The 21,619-nt window shown below is 36.1% G+C and overlaps 10 protein-coding genes and 1 non-coding gene across 11 annotated transcripts; 6 read left to right on the forward strand and 5 right to left on the reverse strand.

Annotated features, from left to right (window-relative positions):
- On the reverse strand, window positions 1-1,113 carry EV154DRAFT_130228 (uncharacterized protein). The gene is made up of 2 exons (XM_051594012.1): window positions 908-1,113; window positions 1-835 (listed from the first exon to the last, which is right to left on the reverse strand). Exons 1-2 carry the CDS (start codon window positions 992-994, stop codon window positions 11-13), a joined length of 912 nt encoding a protein of 303 aa, XP_051450876.1. The 5' UTR covers window positions 995-1,113; the 3' UTR covers window positions 1-10.
- A 1,926-nt stretch (window positions 1,114-3,039) lies between these two features.
- Window positions 3,040-4,859, reverse strand: EV154DRAFT_607759 (tubulin beta-3 chain). The gene is made up of 4 exons (XM_051607631.1): window positions 4,750-4,859; window positions 4,677-4,693; window positions 4,446-4,585; window positions 3,040-4,382 (listed from the first exon to the last, which is right to left on the reverse strand). The coding sequence occupies exons 1-4, from the start codon at window positions 4,775-4,777 to the stop codon at window positions 3,212-3,214; spliced, it is 1,356 nt and encodes a 451-aa protein (XP_051450877.1). The 5' UTR covers window positions 4,778-4,859; the 3' UTR covers window positions 3,040-3,211.
- Window positions 4,860-5,521: 662 nt separating this feature from the next.
- On the reverse strand, window positions 5,522-6,289 carry EV154DRAFT_432056 (uncharacterized protein; the record flags this gene model as incomplete). Its single annotated transcript, XM_051596652.1, has 3 exons — window positions 5,522-5,839; window positions 5,910-6,076; window positions 6,250-6,289. Coding segments are annotated over 3 exons (525 nt in total), but the record flags the coding sequence as incomplete, so codon positions are not given.
- On the reverse strand, window positions 6,017-7,007 carry EV154DRAFT_130288 (uncharacterized protein). The gene is made up of 2 exons (XM_051594013.1): window positions 6,455-7,007; window positions 6,017-6,351 (listed from the first exon to the last, which is right to left on the reverse strand). The coding sequence occupies exons 1-2, from the start codon at window positions 6,952-6,954 to the stop codon at window positions 6,315-6,317; spliced, it is 537 nt and encodes a 178-aa protein (XP_051450879.1). The 5' UTR covers window positions 6,955-7,007; the 3' UTR covers window positions 6,017-6,314.
- A 376-nt stretch (window positions 7,008-7,383) lies between these two features.
- Window positions 7,384-7,457, forward strand: EV154DRAFT_t159. The gene has a single exon. It is a non-coding gene; the product is annotated as a tRNA-Asn (tRNA).
- Window positions 7,458-7,946: 489 nt separating this feature from the next.
- Window positions 7,947-9,079, forward strand: EV154DRAFT_581856 (uncharacterized protein; the record flags this gene model as incomplete). The annotated part of the gene is made up of 1 exon (XM_051606654.1): window positions 7,947-9,079. One exon carries the CDS (start codon window positions 7,947-7,949, stop codon window positions 8,694-8,696), a length of 750 nt encoding a protein of 249 aa, XP_051450880.1. The 3' UTR covers window positions 8,697-9,079.
- Window positions 9,080-9,142: 63 nt separating this feature from the next.
- EV154DRAFT_540844 (emp24/gp25L/p24 family/GOLD-domain-containing protein) lies at window positions 9,143-9,781 on the reverse strand (the record flags this gene model as incomplete). The annotated part of the gene is made up of 4 exons (XM_051604446.1): window positions 9,143-9,220; window positions 9,279-9,416; window positions 9,493-9,575; window positions 9,646-9,781. The coding sequence occupies 4 exons, from the start codon at window positions 9,779-9,781 to the stop codon at window positions 9,143-9,145; spliced, it is 435 nt and encodes a 144-aa protein (XP_051450881.1).
- A 2,233-nt stretch (window positions 9,782-12,014) lies between these two features.
- EV154DRAFT_531020 (Mis6-domain-containing protein) lies at window positions 12,015-15,778 on the forward strand. Its single transcript, XM_051603793.1, has 13 exons — window positions 12,015-12,610; window positions 12,669-12,797; window positions 12,865-12,983; window positions 13,045-13,154; window positions 13,251-13,322; window positions 13,390-13,516; window positions 13,580-13,868; window positions 13,931-14,070; window positions 14,155-14,438; window positions 14,554-15,003; window positions 15,066-15,180; window positions 15,302-15,379; window positions 15,453-15,778. Exons 1-13 carry the CDS (start codon window positions 12,301-12,303, stop codon window positions 15,609-15,611), a joined length of 2,382 nt encoding a protein of 793 aa, XP_051450882.1. The 5' UTR covers window positions 12,015-12,300; the 3' UTR covers window positions 15,612-15,778.
- On the forward strand, window positions 15,763-17,631 carry EV154DRAFT_130315 (tubulin beta-1 chain). Its single transcript, XM_051594014.1, has 4 exons — window positions 15,763-15,864; window positions 15,944-15,984; window positions 16,096-16,252; window positions 16,323-17,631. The coding sequence occupies exons 2-4, from the start codon at window positions 15,957-15,959 to the stop codon at window positions 17,488-17,490; spliced, it is 1,353 nt and encodes a 450-aa protein (XP_051450883.1). The 5' UTR covers window positions 15,763-15,864; window positions 15,944-15,956; the 3' UTR covers window positions 17,491-17,631.
- Window position 17,632: 1 nt separating this feature from the next.
- EV154DRAFT_130316 (Vps5 C terminal like-domain-containing protein) lies at window positions 17,633-19,869 on the forward strand. The gene is made up of 7 exons (XM_051594015.1): window positions 17,633-18,084; window positions 18,234-18,353; window positions 18,454-18,589; window positions 18,691-18,827; window positions 18,889-19,099; window positions 19,188-19,393; window positions 19,472-19,869. Exons 1-7 carry the CDS (start codon window positions 17,737-17,739, stop codon window positions 19,832-19,834), a joined length of 1,521 nt encoding a protein of 506 aa, XP_051450884.1. The 5' UTR covers window positions 17,633-17,736; the 3' UTR covers window positions 19,835-19,869.
- A 339-nt stretch (window positions 19,870-20,208) lies between these two features.
- On the forward strand, window positions 20,209-21,101 carry EV154DRAFT_531028 (Longin-like domain-containing protein). The gene is made up of 4 exons (XM_051603794.1): window positions 20,209-20,398; window positions 20,475-20,622; window positions 20,696-20,773; window positions 20,833-21,101. Exons 1-4 carry the CDS (start codon window positions 20,242-20,244, stop codon window positions 20,978-20,980), a joined length of 531 nt encoding a protein of 176 aa, XP_051450885.1. The 5' UTR covers window positions 20,209-20,241; the 3' UTR covers window positions 20,981-21,101.
- The last annotated feature ends 518 nt before the right edge of the window (window positions 21,102-21,619 follow it).

Genomic DNA, 21,619 nt, shown 5'->3' on the forward strand with positions numbered 1-21,619 from the left:
AGAGTAAATTTTATTGAAGTTTAATGCAATCTGCTTGAAATGAATCTCCAGCCCATCGAGCTACCTGTTTCATCACCTCAATCTTTTTTTGGGTAGCATCTTCATAGCGTAATTCATATAGAGTACACATATTCATGATGACAGTTTCGCAAGTACCTGCCGAAGTAGGATTATCAGCTGTCAAGGTCTCTAGGATATCAATGGATTTGACTAGGTTGCCCAAATAGACTTCACATACAGCCAAGTTATTCATGGCCAACAAATTCTCGTGATTGGCCGTATAGACCTCTTGTAAAATTTCTCTTGCTTGAAGCCATTCACCTTTAGCCATGAGGACAAATGCCTTATTTGTTTTGATGGCCTCTTCGGTTGCTGTATCGCTATCACCATACTTTTCTTCCATTTGCTTAAATACTCCTTTGGCAGACTCTAGATCCCCCATTTGAAGATAAAGTCTTCCTAGACTGGATAAAATATCGATATGATCCCCTACTTTGGACAAGATTAACTTCATGGTGGAAGCTGCAGCAGAATAATCCTTGATGCTAATCCAAATCGTAGCCAATACCAGATACGTCTGAATTTCTCGTCGCTTCCAATTTCGCTTCTTACAATAAACTGCCAACATGGTGATTCTTTCTAACGCAATAGCAGGATATTTCAGAAAAGATGGGAGCGTTCCCCATAAAATCCTTAATTCAAACGGGACCAATGATTCGTCTGTTCTCAAATCTCTTAATTCAGGTCGATCCAAGTCTCCTAGCTTTTCAAACTCGGCTGAAGCTAACTGACAAAGTCCTAACTTTGTAAGTGCCAGTAACCTCATGTGCCAAAGCTATAATTTTATGTCAGCGTCACTGAGCTGCAAAAGGCAGGGCCTTTCTTTTTTTTTTTTTTTTTTTTTTACCTTGAGAATCGCTTCCACTTGAGAAGGGTCTGATTGTACAATTTGTTGTCGTGCGTATTTTGCAATGGATCTCCACATGTTATTCATCTAACTAAAAGGGTCAATCCATGTCTCTCCCCCCTTTTTTTTCCTTTTGAATCAGTCAGTACTTACCACCATGGCTTCAGGCCCTTTTGCTTTATCTGAAGTTTCGTCACGTTGTGGTCTTTCTTGAGGTGGAACATAACGTTCTATTAAATCATTGAAGGCATCGCTCTATACAATTACAAAAGTAGGATTTGCCTTTAGGCCTGGTTTATGAAAGGTAAAAGGAAGGGGGGTGGGGGGACACTTACGACAGGAATGTCATAAAAGTTGGCATTACTGTTGAGTGAATAACCAATGGACAAAGTACGTTGTCGTTGTTGTTGTTTCGTATGAGATGAAGAGGATCTAGCTGGTTTGGCTGGTGGTTCCTCTAGTGTGGGTAATACCACAGATTGTAATATGTTTGAAGCGTCCGTGTCCATGTAAACAGTGATAGAGTCCGGCTGGGTGTCGATTATATAAAAAAGAAGTAAAAAGATATGATTGTCGGTTAATAAAAAAATAAATTTGTATGCAAAAGCGGATTGCATTGGTTATGACTGGTTAAAAAAAAAAAAAAACTAATCAAAGTGAAGTATTCACAACCTCCACAATTGTAGAGGTGGACCCTTGGCACTGAATCAACCTATTTTTCTCATCCCTGACACGTCTCTAACCTATTCTCCCTCGTTTACTGACAAAATAGACAATTTGGACTTGTCGTTGCGATGCGTTTTGTATGGTCTATTTGATCTAGTAGCGCACCCACCCTGATAGCTTCGTTAGCGTTAACTCCCTCGAAATTGTTAATGCCTTGTAGATATCCATGGGTAAAATAACAATCACAATTAGAGGAAGTATATGATATTCCAAGATAGTCATGACATCCTACTACTTATAAGAAAAATATGCATATAATTATTACGCTTTCCTTAGTGACAGCCAAATTTTCCTTAGGGACAGCCAAAGTGCACGTAGTCGCAACGCAAGATCTCTGATTTGGATGTTCTGTAGACCTGGGAACAAGGATATACAATCAAAAACAATGTAACAATTACGAATAAATGTATATTAAACAATTTATACTTATTTTGACAATTCTATTATCACTCTTTCGCCTTTGAGCTCGTTTGATCTTAATCTTACGCAGAAATATTAAGGTAAAGTCCAAACGAGAAGCTGAAAGTAAGCTGTAAAACACATATACTGGTTTAAACTATGTTGTTTGTGATAAATGTGTATATATTTCAAGTTTTTAAGTTATATTGACCTCTTGACGTCTATAAAAGTATCATAATCTCAACATTACGATTACGCGCACCCTGGCTGTCCCTAAGAAAAATGGCTGTCCCTAAGAAAATCTGGCTTTCCCTAAGAGACCCGTAATTATTATATTGCCAACGATTAATTTCCTACATAGATTTGTAAATAAACATCCATCTTAAATTACTTGTCTTAATAAACATCCTGTAAACCTCGTATTGCATTGAGTATGAGATGTTTTATCAGTAAAATTATTAAATTTGCACTTTCTTGAGACATTTAGCGCAATAAAGACACTCATATAGATCACATTTTTATGAATTTTTGATGTTAGAACAAAGTTAAAGATATATTATCCCGGAAAGACTGATAGGGTTTAACCGGTCCAACTGGTTCCTTTCTTATTCTCTTATCTGACATGCAGTTACACAACCAAAATGCTTTGCACTATTAAATACTACAAATGCATGCAAATGATATATGAAAAAGTAACAAGTCCAGCTGTATAAAAAGTGGATTATTGTGATACAGATCATTTGCGAACCAAAAAGGCAAAAAATCCGTACATTTTATATCTATTTTCAGTCTTCATTGTAAGACTCTATGAACGCTACAAAGATTGAATAAAAGTCTTTTGACAATTGCATTTTTTTTTTTTTTTTTTTTTTGGTAACCGACAATATCAACCAGCCGATTTGTATCAAGAGATCTTTAGATGGTCTTGTATCTGCATAAATAAAAACAACTCCACGCGGGCTTTGTGCACTAATTACATATAACATTTGCTGAGATAACGAAAATACTTTTGTGCTTATAAGGTCATATTTTATTATCACGAAACTAAATTATAAAATGTATACTAAATGAAAAAGGGAAGGGGGGGTTATTTATATAATTTTTTGCAGTTGTATGTAATGTTGTTGTGGGGGTTATTTTTTTTTTTTTTTTTCGGGAGAGTAGTTAGCAGAAAGTGTTTTACTCTTCCATAATTTCCTCATCCTCCATTTCATCTTCTCCGTACTCTTCTTCATATTCCTCATCAACAGTGGCTTCTTGGTATTGTTGGTATTCAGAGACCAAATCGTTCATGTTGGACTCAGCCTCAGTGAACTCCATCTCATCCATACCTTCACCAGTGTACCAATGCAAGAAAGCCTTTCTTCTGAACATTGCAGTGAATTGTTCGTTGACACGCTTGAACAAATCTTGGATAGCAGTACTGTTACCAATGAATGTACCAGACATCTTGAGTCCAACGGGAGGAATATCACAAAGAGAAGTCTTGACACTGTTGGGAATCCATTCAACAAAGTAAGAAGAGTTCTTTTGTTGAACAGCCAACATTTGGTTCTCAACTTCCTTGGTGGAGAGACGACCACGGAAAATAGTGGCAGCAGTCAAGTAACGACCGTGACGAGGATCAGAGGCAGCCATCATGTTCTTGGCATCAAACATTTGGGCAGTTAACTCAGGAACACTCAAGTTACGGTATTGTTGAGAACCGAAAGCAGTGAGAGGAGCAACACCGACCATGAAGAAATGAAGACGAGGGAAGGGAACCATGTTGACACAGAGCTTACGTAAATCAGAGTTCAATTGACCAGGGAAACGCAAACTGGTGGAGACACCAGACATGACAGCAGAGACAAGTTGGTTCAAATCACCATAACCAGGGTTAGTCAACTTGAGGGTTCTGAAGCAGATATCATAAAGAGCTTCGTTATCGATACAGAAAGTAGCATCACAGTTCTCAACTAATTGATGAACAGAGAGAACAGCGTTATAAGGCTCAACAACGGTATCAGAGACCTTGGGAGAAGGAACGACAGAGTAAGTACTCAAGATACGATCGGGGTATTCTTCACGAATCTTGGAAAGCAAAAGAGAACCAAGACCAGAACCAGTACCACCACCAAGAGAATGAGCAAGTTGGAAACCTTGGAGACAATCTGTGTTTTCGGCTTCCTTACGAACAACATCCATGATAGACTCGACTAATTCTGCACCTTCGGTATAGTAACCCTTGGCCCAAGAGTTACCAGCACCAGATTGAGCATTAACAAAGTTGTCAGGTCTGTAAATCTTACCATAAGGACTACCACGAATACTATCCATGGTGGCAGGTTCAAGATCGACTAATACAGCTCTATTATTTATCATTTAGTTTAGTAATTAAGAAGAAACAACAAAAAACTTTTTTTTTTCTCACCTTGGGACATATTTGCCTTCGGAACCTTCGTTATAAAAGACATTGATACGCTCCAACTGAAGATCGTTATCACCACAATAGTTACCGTTGGTGTCAATACCATGCTCTTGAGAAATAGTTTCCCAGAACTTTTGACCAATCTAGATGATGATGATTGTAAATATTTTATTTTTCCCTTTTTCCTTAAGCGACCCTTTTCTTCTGTTTCAATCTGGTTTATTATTATTTTACCTGATTACCACATTGACCTATAAACAAGATTGTTAGAAAAAAGAAGACTCATCCATCGAGTTTTTGTAGTTACCAGCTTGCAAATGAATAATTTCTCTCATATTTATAAAAATAAACTCTAAAGGGAAAAAAACAAAACAAAAAAGAAAGAAAAAGGTGATATTTTAGTTTATATATTCATATAAAAAAAAAAAAAAAAAAAAAAAAAAAAAAAAACTATTTTTATCCCCCTTACAAAAAGGTGCTCGAGTATACTAAAAGGAAAGAAACCTCGTATTTATTCCAAGGTTCACTCCACCCACATTAACTCAACAGAAAAAAAAAAAAATTAACGCGCAGACGCGTAGATGCACGTCACGATTTATTTTTCAATCTCCGCTCCGTTTTATTTTTATTATTTAATAAGGACGATAATGTTGTTGATTTCTTGTTTGAGAAGCATGGACAGCACCTCCAGCACGATCTTTTGAATCCCTTCTCTTTTCACGTGTATCATCCTCAGGATAGCCTTGTTGACGCATATAGTTTTGATTATAACCTCGATGTTGTTGATGATGTCCGCTATTTCCGTTATAGTAAGCAGCAGCAGCGGCGGCGGCGGCTGCAGCTGCTGCCATGTTATTATAAGGGGTTCCACCGTACATACCCCCACCACCATTACCATTAGCACCTCCTCCACTATTATTATACATATAATTGTTACGGTTCATCATTCCAAAATTGGCTGCTCCGGCATATCGATTGTTGGGCATATAAGGTTGGGGTCTGAAATTGGGATTAAGAACAGGTGTTGCCACAGCCATACGATTTTGTTTATTTTTGGGCATGGCCTTCTTCACTTCAATCTAATGGCAATTGCATAAGCCAAAACATGTATTTTCATTATTTATCCAATGTGAATTACTTACTGTCTTATCCTTGATGGACAGGTTGGGGTTCTTTAGAGCCTCTTCTACACCATTACTACTCTCGAATGTTACAAACCCAAACCCACGTGGTCTTCCTGTGTCACGTTCCATCATTAAAGTAGCATCAATTACGGTTCCAAATTGTGTAAAGAATTCACGAAACTCTTCTTCATTTACCTCTGGAGAAATGCCACCCACAAAAATCTTTTCTGTCTTATCCTGTTCATCTCTTGGAATAGCTCTTTTAGGGTCAATCTATAATAATAATAAAAAAAAAATTGGTTGATTAAAAAAAGTGAAAAAAAAGAAAAAAAAAAAACCTTACCCTTTTTCCGTCCAAATGATGATCAGCTTGACTAACAATTTTATCGATATCTGAATTTTCTTTCATTGTCAAGAAACCGAAACCACGTGAGCGTTGTGTTGCTGGATCGCGCATAACAGTACAATCAAGAACTTCACCAAATTGAGAAAAGTATTGACGTAATGAATCTTTTGTTTTTTTTAATTTTTTTTTTTTTTTAATTATGATGAAAAAAAAAAAAAAAGTTTTTAATTAAATTATATCTTTATACTATTAGAATAACAAACTATTTCTTTCATCCTTTTCTCCCTATGTCTTTGCTTTCCCGTGTATTTTTTTTTTTATATGTATAAAAGCTTACCATCGGTAGTTTCCCAATTAAGACCTCCGATAAACATCTTTCTATTATACCCAAATTTATTGTATTTACATATTAACAAAATGTTTGTACTCTCTCTTTTTTCTTTTTTAAAATAAAAAACGACTGTATAATAACTATCTATCGCTAAACGAAATAAAAAGAAAAAAAAAAAAAAAAAAAAAAAGAACAACGAAAAGAAACTTACCCTTCATCTTGATTGGAAGCACTTGTCACAGACGTTTCCTCACCATCCTCATTATGTCCCTTCTTTACTGACGTCTCTTGCCTGTTGTTATAATGTTGAGGCTGTCTCATCTGTCTCTGAATCATTTGTTGCATTTGATATGGATTCATGGCCATCTGTTGTTGTAAGCTTCGTTGGTATGCAGCCATATATTGTTGATATTGATTCTGTTGCTGTTGTTGCTGATATCCCCAATTCTGCTGCTGTTGTTGTTGTTGTTGTTGTTGTTGTTGCTGTTGCTGTTGCTGTTGATACCCGTTTTGATGAGAGGAAGTCTCCGTCAAGGTAGGCGTAGTAGGTTCCGGGACAGTGGATTCCTCTACAGTCTCCTCTTCTTTCACTTCTTCCTCCTTCACATCAACCACGGGGTCTTCGCCGTATAAATCTTCATCATTGTACGAATCTTCTTGTCCTCCTCCATTGTACACATTATACAAATCATCATCGAAATCGTCAGACATATTCTTTTCTTTTTTTTTTGGTTTTTAGATTGTGAAGAACAAAAAAAAAAAAAGAAAGAGAAAATGGAAATTTAAAAAATTTCATTTTTTTTTTTTTTTTAGAAAAAAATATTGTGATATTGGCGCACCCTCTCCGCTTGAAAGTAAATGCGTGACATCATTTGCTTCCGTTAAAAAAAATTTAATCTTGTCGTCTGCACAAGCACGTGGGTCAAATAAAAAAAAAAGGGTTTTAATTGTTTTATTTAAATAGTATACTTTTATTCTCGTGTTTTACATTACTATGGTTACGCTTTCAAGGTCAAAAAATCACAAAGTATAAAGCTAAAAAATACCAACCAATCAGAAGCTTTACATGTGATTATCACGTGACTTTTAATTGTTACTACGTTTTATATATACTTTTTAAATTTTTTTCTGACATGAACAGCTTCCGTGGCGCAATTGGCTAGCGCGTCTGACTGTTAATCAGGAGGTTGGTGGTTCAAGCCCACCCGGGAGCGATTCATTTTTTTTGCTTATGTTCGGTTGATGTTACACGAATTATTTTGTTGTTTCCCTCTCTATTCTTTTATTGACAAAATGCGTGTATAGATTTTCAGGGGGTGCGATTACTTTTTTTAGAAATATGTGTGAAAGGATGAGAAGAAACGTGATGATGGGTTCATTGTCAATTTATTTATTTTTTTTTAAAAAAAAAAAAAAAGGTAAAATAGAACAAAGTTTTGTTATAAATCGAACATTTGTAACTTGAAGTTTTTTTTTTCGTTGGCAACCAAAAGTGAATTTAAATTTGTGTTGAAATACAACAACATCCAAAAAAAAAAAAAAAATCTTACTGTGTACAATGAAATTTTAGTCTTGCATATTAGATAAAAAAGCACAAAGGTAACCTATAAATAATGATACCCATTTAATGAAAAATAAAAAGACTTGGCTTCACCCCCTTCTCTTTTTCTTTTCTTTTCTTTTCTAACAACTGACTCATCAGAATGCTTTCTATTGCCTTGTTTTTCATTGCAAGATATCTACTCGACCGTTATGCCAAAATGGACTTGTTTGATGTTCCAGAAGGTAATGGAGAGTGCATTCCTAAACATGCGTATGCTTTTAAATGTGGTGTTGTTTCATCCCGACTCTGTCAATTTATCTCAAAAACTGTCAAAGAACTTGACTTGTACTTTAAAACTGTGGCCGATACGCATTCATCTGCCAAGACCTTAAGTAGGCGTGAATTGGATGAAATGGAAAGCAAAGTGCAACATACATTAGACAAGGTGTTTTCTATTGCAAGATTATACGCGGATGATTGTGATCAACATGCCAAAGATAACAAGATATTACTGAATCAAGCAGTAACAGACTGTCTGCAGCAAAATATGGAATTTCATGTGATTAAATATACATGGCTTAAGATGGTCCATTTAAATGGGATCATTGATAAAGGACTGTTGTCAATTGCCAATATGAATATGTTTGATGAATACTTGGATGATCATTATAATGAGTCTGTCAATGAAATGAACTATATTTATCAGAATTATTTTAAGATTGTGTGTGATGAGCTTGAACAATTAGATGAATGTATTGCCGCCTTGGGTATGGACATATCTTGTAATAGACCAACCAAACCATCCAAATTGATCATCCACGACCTCTCATTTTCTGTGCTTGAGAAATTAAAATTACTGCAAAACCGTTGTAACAGCTCTTCCATGCTTATTCGAAAATTCCGAGTCTAGGGATAAATTTATTATTTTACCAAAACAGGCATTTGCCTGTTCTCTCTCTCTCTCTCTCTCTCTCTTTCTTTCCTCTCCTTTATTATTATTCAATAAACTACTATTTTTATACAAGCTTCTTGGCCATAAAGAAATTCTTAAAGTAATGCATTTGCCAGAAACAAACAACACCAAGAACAATGAGTTGAGCAAGAGTCCACCAGACAACACGAGAGTTGGTAAGTTCAGATTGATCACGGAAATCCTTTTCACGGTCCTTCATTTTTTTTTTTTTTCTCTCATCGTTAATGCACTGTGTTTAAAAAAAAAGAGGGGTGGTGGAACTTACATGTTGAGCGCTTTGTTCGATTTGAATATCTTCAACACGTTCGTTTAATTCATGAACTCTCTTTACCAAATCTAATACAATGATGATCAATAACTCAATCTTAAAAATCAATCGATGGTTACGTACCAGATACACCATCGGCGTTATGGTCATGGTGGTCAGTTGGGTCATCGAAATCCATATCGAGTGTAAGTCTCTAAAAACATGATATCAGTATCTAACACACAGATACACAAGATTAAAAAAAACTTTACAGTTCTGGAACTATCGAACCAACCGTTTGTAGCAGCAGAAAGACAGATGGAATGATCGCCTGAATCGGTGGATGTAAAAGTGAAGCGACCTGAAGACTCGCCCTTTGTTTCGAACGTTTTGTGACCTTGAGGAAGTTCCTATGACAGCATTGTATCATTAAAAAAAAAAAGCCCACCACAAAGAAACAATTCACATCTAAAAAAAAAAACAAACCTCGACAGTAATTTCAATTTTTAATTCCTTGTTTTCAATCCATTGATTTTGAGCAGCATTAAATTGTTCTGACTTGTAAATACCTATAATTTATAGAGTGAGTTTCCATGTTTTTGGATGAAAAACTATATATAAAAAAAAAAAAACTGTTACCAATGACCATGGTTTCTTTAGGTAAATCTTCAATGAAGCATTTTTTCTCGGAGCCTTCCAAGTAAAAATACAAGGCTTGCGTGCCAGCGAGATAAGCAACCAGCAAAAAAAGCACTGAAAGATGCATGTGAGCCATTTTGGGTTTAATAAAAAATGAACGCGAAAGAAGGGGGGAAAAAAGGTTCTCAAAACTTGGCGGCCAATAAAACCTGGTTTTAATTTCTGACGTTGACTTTTGTGATTTGCGCTGGTGCCCCGAGCGGGGTTTCTAAAAGTAGAGAGCTGCTTTTGCTTTTGAAGGGACGGGGCACGCGATTATTGAGTAAGAAGAGCTGAGCTATCAGGCGAGTTCTGGGGTATGGTTGAGAAAGTGGGGTCCAAAGAAACTGTTCAATTTAATGTTAGTAAAAAAAAAATGTAGCCGTAAAGATTTCAATAGTATTTATGTTTACCTTCAAATACAGACAACCAGGACATATCACACTTCAACAAATACATGTGTTTTGCATGCGATATATTGTTAAAGCGGAATTCAGGGCAGCTACAAGACATCATTTGGAAATCGTCTACCACAACGTTGTAATTTACACCTAAAGTCGAGAAAGAAGTAACAACATATACACTTCTACCATCCTAATCAGTGGTTGCAGTTTCTATTATTTGCTCAAGGGCATCAGCACTGATGGTCTCTGCTTGCATCTATCTAGCAAAATGTCCAATTTTCAAAAAAAAAAAAATACGACTGATGTTATGGTGGTACTCAAGCAGAACATCCTTCACTAAATAAAACAAACACCGATCGATCAACTCTACGGTTTCTTTTTCTACCAGGATATGTTGTCTTCAACTGGTTATGTCAACTCTCTATATACGTTCTCGTCTCCATGTAGGTGTAAAATTGCGGTTGGTATGCGGCGGACCATCGCATAAACGCATCGTTTCCCAGGTACCAGCTTTTAAAATACTGCAAAAAGGCAGGATGCACAGAGTTTTCAGTGATAAACGCTGTCAACATTATCTCTCAAGAACCCCAAGAAGTTGGCCAATAGACCCATTGATTGATCGATTAAGAAAGAAAAAAAAAAGCAACAGGATAACCAGTGCCGGTCAAGGAATGGACGATGCAAATTACACTTAGAAATATTTCTATAGCCGAGGTTTCAACACTGTTCGGTCCCATCTCTTTACCAAGTAAGGTCATTCTGCATGAAAAAGCCAAAGGACGACTCTGATGCCATTTTTTTATTCGGGTATTTAAGGAGTTGCATGGGCCCCCTATCATTGTGCTTTATAGAAAAATATATGTTGCATGGATTTAAAGTATACAGATGAAATAAATGGGTTGCTTTACACAAAAAAGAAAACATGGTTAAATGATCTTTTGAACAACTCATGCACCCTTTGACCAAAGGAAAAAAAAAAACTGTATCGTATGTTTTGAGAGTATCACGTAATTCAGGAAGTTAGTATCGTACATATGACTGTTTATCAAATAGAACAGGTCTGTAAGTCGATCGTCAAAATGCTAAAAAGAATAGCGTAAAACCCCCTTCAAAAGATGACTAGACATCCGCAATTATCTGCGGGGATTAGTACATAAACTATCTTTTCACGCTACAGTTGGCAACAAACCAAAAAAAAAAAAAAAAAAAAAATCTATTGGGTTTAGTTATGGAGTTTAATATGGCATACCATACCATTTCAAGGTTCTCTAGACGTATGTAAAGCCAACTTCACGAAGTAATCGATGCGTTTTTTTTATACATATAATATACTCCACTATTGGAACAAGCTATTGCTGAAACACAAAATGTCAGCATTACATATATACAAGCATGAAACTTTTTGAAAGCGTTTCTATTATAAGCAAAGGCCTGAACATTATGGGTGGTTAAATGATTGATACATCATTTCAACCGAAACAGACTTCTTGTTTATCAGTCACTATAAACAAACTCGCTAAAATATGACATAGACGAAGAAGATACGCTTCAATTTATTTGCAGGTGTCTGTATCATTACGGCTACAGCTAGTTTTGTTGCTATACAATTGGGGGGACCTTTCATTAATTGGACTTATACTGTATGTCCCTCATTATATGGTATCTATTGTAATCTTGATTACGGAAATCACGTATATGGATATTGTTTCAATACAATTAAGGGAACGAGATGTTGCAATAGGTCACAACTTTTTTTTGAAAGAAAAACTTGTTCCTAGTGCTTGTATTGCTTGATAATGTGAAATCATGATGTGGTGTATATTAGTATACTTTTGGGGGCCAATGGACTTTTTTATGTAATCACGTACTTCGTGACTGTTCTCATAGGGGGGTGGACCACAAAAAATATGATTTTGCAACAGATTACAGGTTGTTCTATTTATTACAAAAGAAAATGGGTGGCATCAAAAGGCGTTCGAGTAAAAAAAAAAACATATGAGAATGTCATAATAATATTGGACATGCATACTGATCTTTTAATATTTCTACAGCCAGAGCAAACCCTGTGGAGTCAAGTTCATCAGACGAGGAATTAGATCCTCCTTCCAGTTCTTCTGTTGAGCCTGAAGAGAGGCATGTCGAGGAAACCACAGGGGAACAAGAGCAACACCTGAACCCTGTCGAAGAAACTACACGCGAGCCAGAGCAACACATGGATCTTGTCGAGGAAACCACTCATGAACAAGAGCAACACATGGATTCTATCAAGGAAGATGAATTAGAACAGAGCATGCTTGAATTGGCCGGAGAAGAGGAAGAGGAAGGGGAGGAAGAGGAAGGGGAGGAAGAAGAAGGAGAGGAAGAAGAAGAGGCATCTGAATTAGAGGCTGAATCACACCATGCCCTGTTTTCCGAAATTTCTGAAGTTCGCTATTCCGAGAATGAGGATCCGTCCGTGGTGGAGGACAGCCCTGAAGGCCTTGATCGAAGTATCAAGTCCGAACTCAGGTTTCTTCAATCAAGTAAAAAAAAGCATTTTTTTTCGGATCTACCGAACCATTGCTAATAGTTAGTCTTTAGGATTGACCAGGAAAAATATTACGAATGTAACAAAAAAGCTATTGAGTCTTGAGCCATTAATTTCAAAATATGGGTTAAGTCGAAAATTATTCAGAGTTTGGTTTCAAATTATTGGATTAAGAAACCAGTGTAAGTGGCAAATATATATATATTTTTTTTAAAAAAATGATTGAGGGAATTGACAAGTTATTTGTAGCTGTTTTTCAGGCTAAAAAAAGTTTGTCCGTCTTGTTACCTCGAGATGAAGTATCCGAAAACCTTATTCTTCCAATCTTTAGTCGACTTGGTCTAAAATCAGCAAATATGGCACTTCTCGTAAGTTTTTAATTTATTTTAAAAATTACATCCTCAAAGGTTAAATAACAATTTTATATAGAATGTGTTTTTAAAATGGATCATTTGTGTATATGATTACCTCGATTCGACAGAAACAATCACAAAACTATATACGGTCTTGTTTCATTACCTGCCCTTTCGAGTCATAAGGTAAAAAATCATTGTACGTCCCCCCCCCCATCCCCGTTATTATCTTTTTTTTTGGGTTTTCCCCAGAATTTTTTTTTCTTAACACGTTAAGTATAGAGATAACCTTTGTCATTTGCTCTATTACATGACACGAAAGAGTCACGTAACACCATACCGAATTAGAACATTGTAAAGTATTTGTATCATTTGTGCGTTGAGAACAATACTAAAAAAAAATTCGAATGGGAGGGAATAGAAACGAACTGATCGAACAAGAAAAGGACAATGCTTCATTGATTGGATTATTGGCGGTGTATCGGACTTTCGATCATTCGGTTCAGGTACCTGTGAATGTCCGATTAAGAAGTATGTTTGCATTTGAGGTAATGATGAACATTTTTATGTATAAAACAAAGAACCGGGAACACTAATAAGAGAAAGAACAGCATCCTGACCCAAGCTTTAGAGTCAAAATGAGGAATATTTGGGCCTATTGGGGAGATGAATCTCACGTGGGTGGGATAGGCAAACCTTCGATCAGAATACGCTTGGAGAATGACAACGTGAAAAAGAAGAAGAAAACGACAGCCACAGAAGATTTCAAGATACGTCCTGCTAAACGCTTGGATGTGTTTGAAGCATTTGATCGCAATAAAGATATGCCCTATTCAAAACAGTTGCAAATGTTGTTAGAGGATAGACAAATGCAGCACCTTTTAGTTTGTACTGTAGATGGTAAGACAAGACAACCCTTTTTTATATAATGAATGATATTAAAAGCATTGTCTGTTGATTAGAGGGAATGTTGGTGCGTTTAGGCTACTGGTTAGGAAACGAATTATCCGTTGCCCTTCGATTCAATAACAGTAAAGACAAGGGAAAATCCGAACTCAAGGAGCTTTTACAAAAGTTATTAGCTCTGACAAATTTTTCTAAAGTAAGCTAACAAGGATTAAGCCAAAAAAAAGAAAGAAAGAGAGAAAGCAAAAATTAACAATGACTTTTTTTTTTTTTTTAATAGGCACAATTACCTGTTATCCAATCTTTTTTAAAAATATACTTGCAATCTTGGAACGGTGTTGAATTTTCTGATGAAATATTTGGGCTGATAGCGTTTGTAAAACCGAATGATTATGAAGAATTATATCACGACATTTTATTACCGCTGTATCGAAAGTACTCTTTGATGAATGTAACTTGGAAAACGAAATTAATTAACTGTTACACTGAATGGCTAAAAAATTGGGCATTATTGGATTGGCGGGGTCACAAGGAAAGACCTCATGTTAATGGTGTTGATAATATGTAAGTTTTTTTGTTGTTGCTGTTGTTGTTGCTGTTGTTGTTGCTGTTCTTTTTTTATATATATATATATAAAAGAAAAAGACACACATGTAGGTATACTAATACACACATCTAGCACCTGGTTATTTGACGGATTATCGATTCATGTGGATTATTTCGAAACGATGCAAAAGATTATTGAGCACGTTGATAAAATTTGTGTGATGGGTCTATTAGCTGAAAATGATCATCCTCTTTTGCAACATGCAACACTTTCGTTCTTTGAAATGGTGGCGATGATTCCTCAGGAACACGATATCCCGGAAATTATTGTGCCTTCAGTGGACTTGGTTGTGAGGTGCTTCTTTTCTTTTAATGCCATGGCTACCAGTCGGATGTGCGGCATCATCTTTGACTATATAAACGCGTTCTACAAGAACGATCAAAAAGAAGAAGACTGGGTATCTCGACATTCATCTGAATATCTCGAACAGTTCAATACTTATGTCACGGATATATGTACGGCCTTGTGGAGAGACAAGGCTTTAGCCATAGAAGGAAATGCAACGGCATTTGGAATATCCCAGTAAGTTGCATCTATAAACAAATTTCCCTCACGTTCTTTTTTTTTTTTAACTATTTATGAAGAACGAATATTCAATCTTATGCTGATATTTGTGAAGAAAGAGGAGAAAAATTTGGTTCTTGTTTTTCAATCATTCAACATGCTGCATTAGCAGGGTTTTCAAAGAGATTCTTTAAGGTAAGAAGACTTTTTTTATTCTTTTCCCCCCCTTTATTTTGTTTTTCAAGAAAAAAACTGCATGAATTTTTTTTTTTTTTTGTTAAACCAAAAAAAAAAATAAAAAATGTATATACATTAGGAGCTGGAACAGACTGTAAATGTAGAAGAGAAGCTCCAAGAAGTAGCTTCATCGAAATCTTTGGCAGATCTTGCAGAGGTAAAAGATGAAAAAAAAAAGGAAAGATAAAAAGAAGATACTGAATATATATTTATAAATGTAAACAAAAAAGCAAGGAGGAATCAGTATTGAATATTTTGAATATCGAGTAGAATATTTAAATTATTTAAGAAGTAAGGGATTAACGGGTATTCGAGACCTACTGTATGCCAGTATGATTTCACTGATTAATCTCTCACAAAAAAGAGAGGAAGACGGGGAACTCCAATAAATAAAAAAGTAAAAGGGAGGGATGTTAATGTTACTGTTGTAGAATGCTACACCAACTTGTCAAATCACACAAAATGTAAAATCGTGCTTTTTATTGGTTACTTTTTTTTTAGAAAAAGGAATAAATACTCGTGTTATTCCTTATTTTTTTTTTTTCACTTTTTTTTTTCGATAAAACTTATTTTTTTTCTTGTTCATTCTTTTTTTCCCTTTTTCTTTTTTATATTTCGGTAGACATTCATTTTAGAAAAAAAGTAAACTATCCATACTATATTTTATATCTTTTGTCCTTTTTGTTTTATTAAAATATCACGCTTTTTTTTTCTTTAATAGTTAATTATACATAATGAGAGAAATTATTCACGTACAAGTCGGTAAGTAAAAATAAATAAGAAAAAAACCAAGTTAGAATACAAGGGGGTTAAAAAAGGGGAAACGAGGAGAGAAGAGTGTGTGGAACAAACAATGAAACTGATTCTCAATAGGTCAATGTGGTAACCAAATCGGTCAAAAGTTCTGGGAAACTATTTCACAAGAGCATGGTCTTGATACAAACGGTGCTTATGCTGGTGATAACGATCTCCAATTAGAGCGTATCAACGTCTTTTATAACGAAGGCTCATCCGGCCAATATGTTCCTAGGTAACAAATTAAATTAATTTTTTTTTTTTTTTTTTATCATCTCTCTCATACCTTAAAATGTCGTCTATAGATCTGTTCTTGTCGATCTTGAACCAGGAACCATGGATACCGTTCGTTCTAGTCCCTATGGTAAATTATTCCGCCCTGATAATTTCATCTTTGGTCAAAATGGTGCTGGTAACTCTTGGGCTAGAGGTTATTATACTGAGGGAGCAGAATTAGTCGAGCAAGTTTTGGATGTTGTTCGTAAGGAAGCTGAACACACTGATTGTCTTCAAGGTTTCCAACTTGCTCATTCTCTTGGTGGTGGTACTGGTTCCGGTCTCGGTTCTCTTTTACTTTCCAAGATCCGTGAAGAATACCCCGATCGTATGCTTTGTACCTACTCCGTCGTTCCTTCTCCCAAGGTCTCTGATACCGTTGTTGAGCCTTATAACGCTGTTCTCTCTGTCCATCAATTAGTCGAGAACTGTGACGCCACTTTCTGTATCGATAACGAAGCTCTTTATGATATCTGTTTCAGAACCCTCAAGTTGTCTAACCCCGATTACGGACAATTAAACGAATTGGTCTCCACCGTCATGTCTGGTGTCTCCACCAGTTTGCGTTTCCCTGGCCAATTGAACTCTGATTTACGTAAGCTTTTCGTCAACATGGTTCCTTTCCCTCGTCTTCATTTCTTCATGGTTGGTTTTGCCCCTCTCACTGCTTTCGGTTCTCAACAATACCGTAACTTGAGTGTTCCCGAGTTGACTGCTCAAATGTTCGATGCCCGTAACATGATGGCTGCCTCTGATCCTCGTCACGGTCGTTACTTGACTGTTGCCACTATTTTCCGTGGTCGTCTTTCCACCAAGGAAGTCGAGAACCAAATGTTGGCTGTTCAACAAAAGAACTCCTCTTACTTTGTTGAATGGATTCCCAATGGTGTCAAGACCTCTCTTTGTGATATCCCTCCTGTCGGTCTCAAGATGTCTGGTACATTCATTGGTAACAGTACTGCTATTCAAGAGTTATTCAAGCGTGTCAACGAGCAATTCACTGCAATGTTCAGAAGAAAGGCTTTCTTGCATTGGTACACTGGTGAAGGTATGGATGAGATGGAATTCACTGAGGCTGAGTCCAACATGAACGATTTGGTCTCTGAATACCAACAATACCAAGAGGCCACTGCTGATGATGAGCTTATGGAAGACGAGGATTATCTTGAGGAAGACCAAATTCTTGAAGAAGATTAAATTTCTTTCTCACGCTAAACCCCCCCTCTCTCTCACTTCTCACACACATACAAGCACTCCCCCTCTTATTAAAACATAATAATATATCACTTCCCTTTTTTTTAATAAAACACCATATATACACACAATCCTATCATCATCTTATTTTCTGTCGTGTGTGTTATGGTCCCACACGCTCTCACACGTGACTTTTTATTGTAAAGTAACCTATCAGGGAATTTTTTTGGAGTTTCTTTATCTTTTCCCATGAACGCATTTGATTCACAACACTCTTTAGACTATAGAGATGATCTACTTGAAAGCAACCCATTTGCCGACACACCTTCCCGCAGCACCGAATTAAATATCAATACCTCCTTCATCAGCAGTGATAGTAGTGAGCCAGTCGTTTTTGAAGCGGAACAAGAAGACGAGTCAGAACCCGAAGAGAGTCCAGTCGAGCCACCACCACCAGCAACAGCAGTTGTTGAACAAGATCATGTAGAGATTCATCAAGGAGAGACCGTTCTTTCCCCCATCTCTACCGTAGATCAACTTGAGCAATTAAGCTTGAGTCCATCCGGAGAAGAACCTGTTACAGAAACCGATACCCAGGTAAATATTCTTTCTTTTTTTACATGTCCATAAATCTCCTCTTTTTTTTTCCCTTCCCTTCCCTTTTGCCTCTACCTACCCCCCCTCAAACCCAACCGCACCCCCGGATTTTTTTTTTTATAAACATGTCTCTTTTTCTCATTTGATAGTCAGAATCTTTACAAGTGCCCAAAAGTGGATCCCGGCCTTATTTCTCGGTATCCATCGAAGATCCACAGAAAGTGGGAGATGCTATTAATGCACATATTATCTATAAAGTGCGAACCAAGGTAAAATAATCAAATTGTCCCCCCGCGCACACCTTTTCCCTTTTTGGGGAAGAAAAAATAAAATAATAATTAGAAATCCCGATTGATGTATGTATTTTAGACAAATTCTCCTTCTTATCGTTCCTCTGAATTTGTTGTGGCAAGAAGGTATCGAGATTTCTTATGGCTGTATAATCAACTTACTTTAGGAAACCCCGGCGTGATTGTACCACCTGTTCCTGAAAAGCATGCATTAGGTACTAATTTTTTTTTTTTTTTTTTTTTTTTAAAAAAAAACAACATGGTTGAAAAAAATCATACATCTTACAATATTCATATATATATACAAAAAAAAAAGGTCGATTTCAAGATGATTTCGTAGAGTCGAGAAGGATTGCGTTAGAGAGATGTTTACAGAAAATCGTGGCACATCCTACCCTCTATGGCGACCCTGATCTAAAAGTCTTTCTCGAAAGCGAATCATTTAATGTAGAAGTAAGCCGGTTTTTTTATATTTGTTACCATATTGTTTTTATTTAAAACATGGCAAGTTTAGAAACGACAAAGAAGAGCTGAACCAGAGGCATCCAAAATGAGCTTTATGCGATCATTTGGCGAAACACTTTCAAACGCAGCTACAAGTCCGTTCACCAAATTTGTAGAAATAGATGAATGGTTCGAGTCAAAAAAGAATCAGTTAGATGCTTTGGAGGCTCAGTTGAAGGGATTACTAAAGAGTGTTGAAGGTGTAGTGAAACAGCGAAAAGGTAAAAAAAAAACAAAAAAGAAAAGCATTGTCCTTTTTGTTACATGTCCCTTTTTTTTCATTGACCTTTTTTTTTTTTCCTTTTCTAGAGTTGGGGTCGGCTACCTCTGATTTTGGAGAGAGCATGTTCCCACTTGCTTCAGCAGAATTAAATCATAATTTATCCACACATTTAAAAGTACTGGGAGAGATCCAAAAACAAATGAAGGCGTTACATGAGCAACAGGCACAGTATGATATCATCACTTTGGAAAATACGATTGATGAGTATATTCGAATTATAGGCTCTATTCGAGTAAGTGTTACCATGGAAAAACCCCCCACCACCACCGATAAAAAAAAAAAAAAAAATAGGATTGACATGTCAAATTAGATTGCATTTAGTGCACGGGTCAAGGCATATCAAACATTTCAACAGGCGGATTCTGAATTACAACGGAAAATGGCACTGTTTGAAAAACTAAAAGTGCAACTAAAGAATAAGCCGGAGCGTTTAAGTTCGTCTCAGCAAGAGCTAAATGAGATGAAGGGTCGGGTTGAAGAGTTACAACAAGAGTTTCAAGAAATCTCGAAAACAATCAAGAGCGAACTAGACAGGTTTGATAAGGAGAAAGTTGAGGATTTCCGTGATAGTGTAGAGCAATTCTTACGCAGTATGATTGAACATCAAAAGCAAATTATCGCGTTATGGGAAACTTATTTTGAACAAACGGATGGGCTAGATGATACGCAATAAAAATAAACTTGTTTATGTACATGCAATGAATTCTATTTTTTTTTTTTTTTTTAGTAGCATTTATACTTATATTTCATACACAAGTTTTGCCTATGCTTTGTATTATTTCTTGATTTTCATATCCTACATTTATGACATAAACTAAACTGGTCTGTTCTTTTTGGCCATTTTACAATGAAACTCATTCAGATAAATCAGGCAAATGAAGAGAAAAAAAAAGGGCTTTCCCGTAAATAAAAAGATCCACGGTATCCCATTATCTTCCAACATGATGGTAAGTAACACTTGTGAATAACAATTATCTGGGTTTTAATCATATTGCACGTAACAACAATTCATTTGCTCTCCCAGCCTTTGATTTTTTTCTGTCTTTCTTTTTTTTTTTTTTTTTTTACATATACACCATCATGGTCAATCTCTCTTTGTACTCCATTAAAGCTGTCATCTTGCTTGATGCAGAGGGAAATCGCGTTTTAGCAAAATACTATGGTACAGAAAATACGACACTGAAACAACAAAAGCAATTTGAAAAGGGTTTATTTGATAAAACCAAGCGTGCACAAGGTGAGACTGGAAAGGAGAGAAGAATAAGACAAGAGGAAGCTCATCATTATACTTTTTTTTTTTTTCTTTCACAAAGGTGAGGTGATTTTATACGACAATCAGGTTGTCTTGTATCGTTCGAATATCGACATTTTCTTTTATGTTGTTGGTTCGATGGAAGAGAATGAATTGATTTTGCTGAGCATGTTGAATGCTTTTTATGATGCTGTGTCTACTTTATTGAGGTAAGACGGGGGGGGGAGAGAGGGCGTAAACAATGAAAGGAGAGGGGTTGGGAAATACTGACGTAAATGATAGATATCAAGTAGAAAAGCGTTCTGTCATGGATAATTTGGATTTGGTTATTCTTTGTCTTGATGAGACTGTTGATGGAGGGTAAGATGATAAGATGGAGAGAGTGGAGAGAGAGGATGGTTATTAATGACAGTCTTTAGTATCATATTGGAGACAGATTCAAATGCTATTGTCAGTCGAGTATCTAAACCCCGTATGGATATGGTTGATATTCCTTTCTCTGAGCAGACATTGATGCAAGCTTATCAATCGGCTAAAGACAAATTCGCCAACCAATTACTGAGATAGATTTTAATATTATTATTATTATTTCCGCCCTTAAGTCCCTTAAAAATACTATTTTCAATGAATTGCCGTCTCTGGAATTTTGGGAAAATAATAAACATAGTATGATTGATGCGACCGAAAACTTTATATTTATAAAAGCCTTTTGTTGACACTTTTTTGAGATAGACATTAAATATGTGTGACAAAGCCAAATTTCCCACATAATAGATATACACACACGCGCAGGCAGTAGAGATGACTGCTTAGATAACCCAACTCTACCTTTTCTATTCTATTTCCCCCAGTCGGTTGTAATTTAGTGTCTTCATCAGCAACAACAACAACAAAAAATAACAAGTACAACAAACAACAACAACAAAATGCTGCATAGAATTGCATGGATTGCTACGCCGATATATATTTGACCAAGGGGTGAGTTTAAGTTAAAAAAAGAAAACCCGAATGAGCTTATTTTCTGTATCATCATAATGTCAGGGTCAAATATAAAACAAACCCCCTTGATTTTTGTGTTTTGTTTTCATTATCTCCTATTTTAACACTTGTAGAGTGCGAAAATAAAGAGAGAGAGCGAGAGCAAAAAAAAAAAAAAAAAAAAAAAAAAAAAAGAGTGACTTGACAGATTGACGACGGATCGTATAA

This window comes from Mucor mucedo (genome assembly GCF_025094135.1).
Source record: "Mucor mucedo strain NRRL 3635 chromosome Unknown EV154scaffold_219, whole genome shotgun sequence".
Classification (NCBI taxonomy): domain Eukaryota; kingdom Fungi; phylum Mucoromycota; class Mucoromycetes; order Mucorales; family Mucoraceae; genus Mucor; species Mucor mucedo.

What these genes read in the sequence shown, in the direction of transcription:
- EV154DRAFT_130228 (XM_051594012.1), bottom strand. Translation starts at nt 994, where the DNA reads ATGAATAACATGTGGAGATCCATTGCAAAATACGCACGACAACAAATT. An exon ending in AAGTGGAAGCGATTCTCAAG is followed by an intron (nt 836 to 907) that starts GTAAAAAAAAAA and finishes ATAAAATTATAG; the next exon opens with CTTTGGCACATGAGGTTACT.
- EV154DRAFT_607759 (XM_051607631.1), bottom strand. Translation starts at nt 4,777, where the DNA reads ATGAGAGAAATTATTCATTTGCAAGCTG. An exon ending in GAAGGCAAATATGTCCCAAG is followed by an intron (nt 4,383 to 4,445) that starts GTGAGAAAAAAA and finishes GATAAATAATAG; the next exon opens with AGCTGTATTAGTCGATCTTG.
- EV154DRAFT_130288 (XM_051594013.1), bottom strand. Translation starts at nt 6,954, where the DNA reads ATGTCTGACGATTTCGATGATGATTTGTATAATGTGTACAATGGAGGA. An exon ending in GCTTCCAATCAAGATGAAGG is followed by an intron (nt 6,352 to 6,454) that starts GTAAGTTTCTTT and finishes ATTTTAAAAAAG; the next exon opens with AAAAAAGAGAGAGTACAAAC.
- EV154DRAFT_531020 (XM_051603793.1), top strand. Translation starts at nt 12,301, where the DNA reads ATGGATCTTGTCGAGGAAACCACTCATGAACAAGAGCAACACATGGAT. An exon ending in TATTGGATTAAGAAACCAGT is followed by an intron (nt 12,798 to 12,864) that starts GTAAGTGGCAAA and finishes AGTTATTTGTAG; the next exon opens with CTGTTTTTCAGGCTAAAAAA. An exon ending in CCATACCGAATTAGAACATT is followed by an intron (nt 13,323 to 13,389) that starts GTAAAGTATTTG and finishes GGGAGGGAATAG; the next exon opens with AAACGAACTGATCGAACAAG.
- EV154DRAFT_130315 (XM_051594014.1), top strand. Translation starts at nt 15,957, where the DNA reads ATGAGAGAAATTATTCACGTACAAGTCG. An exon ending in AATTATTCACGTACAAGTCG is followed by an intron (nt 15,985 to 16,095) that starts GTAAGTAAAAAT and finishes GATTCTCAATAG; the next exon opens with GTCAATGTGGTAACCAAATC. An exon ending in TCCGGCCAATATGTTCCTAG is followed by an intron (nt 16,253 to 16,322) that starts GTAACAAATTAA and finishes TGTCGTCTATAG; the next exon opens with ATCTGTTCTTGTCGATCTTG.
- EV154DRAFT_130316 (XM_051594015.1), top strand. Translation starts at nt 17,737, where the DNA reads ATGAACGCATTTGATTCACAACACTCTTTAGACTATAGAGATGATCTA. An exon ending in TTACAGAAACCGATACCCAG is followed by an intron (nt 18,085 to 18,233) that starts GTAAATATTCTT and finishes CTCATTTGATAG; the next exon opens with TCAGAATCTTTACAAGTGCC. An exon ending in TGTAGTGAAACAGCGAAAAG is followed by an intron (nt 19,100 to 19,187) that starts GTAAAAAAAAAA and finishes TTCCTTTTCTAG; the next exon opens with AGTTGGGGTCGGCTACCTCT.
- EV154DRAFT_531028 (XM_051603794.1), top strand. Translation starts at nt 20,242, where the DNA reads ATGGTCAATCTCTCTTTGTACTCCATTAAAGCTGTCATCTTGCTTGAT. An exon ending in TAAAACCAAGCGTGCACAAG is followed by an intron (nt 20,399 to 20,474) that starts GTGAGACTGGAA and finishes TCTTTCACAAAG; the next exon opens with GTGAGGTGATTTTATACGAC. An exon ending in GATGAGACTGTTGATGGAGG is followed by an intron (nt 20,774 to 20,832) that starts GTAAGATGATAA and finishes GACAGTCTTTAG; the next exon opens with TATCATATTGGAGACAGATT.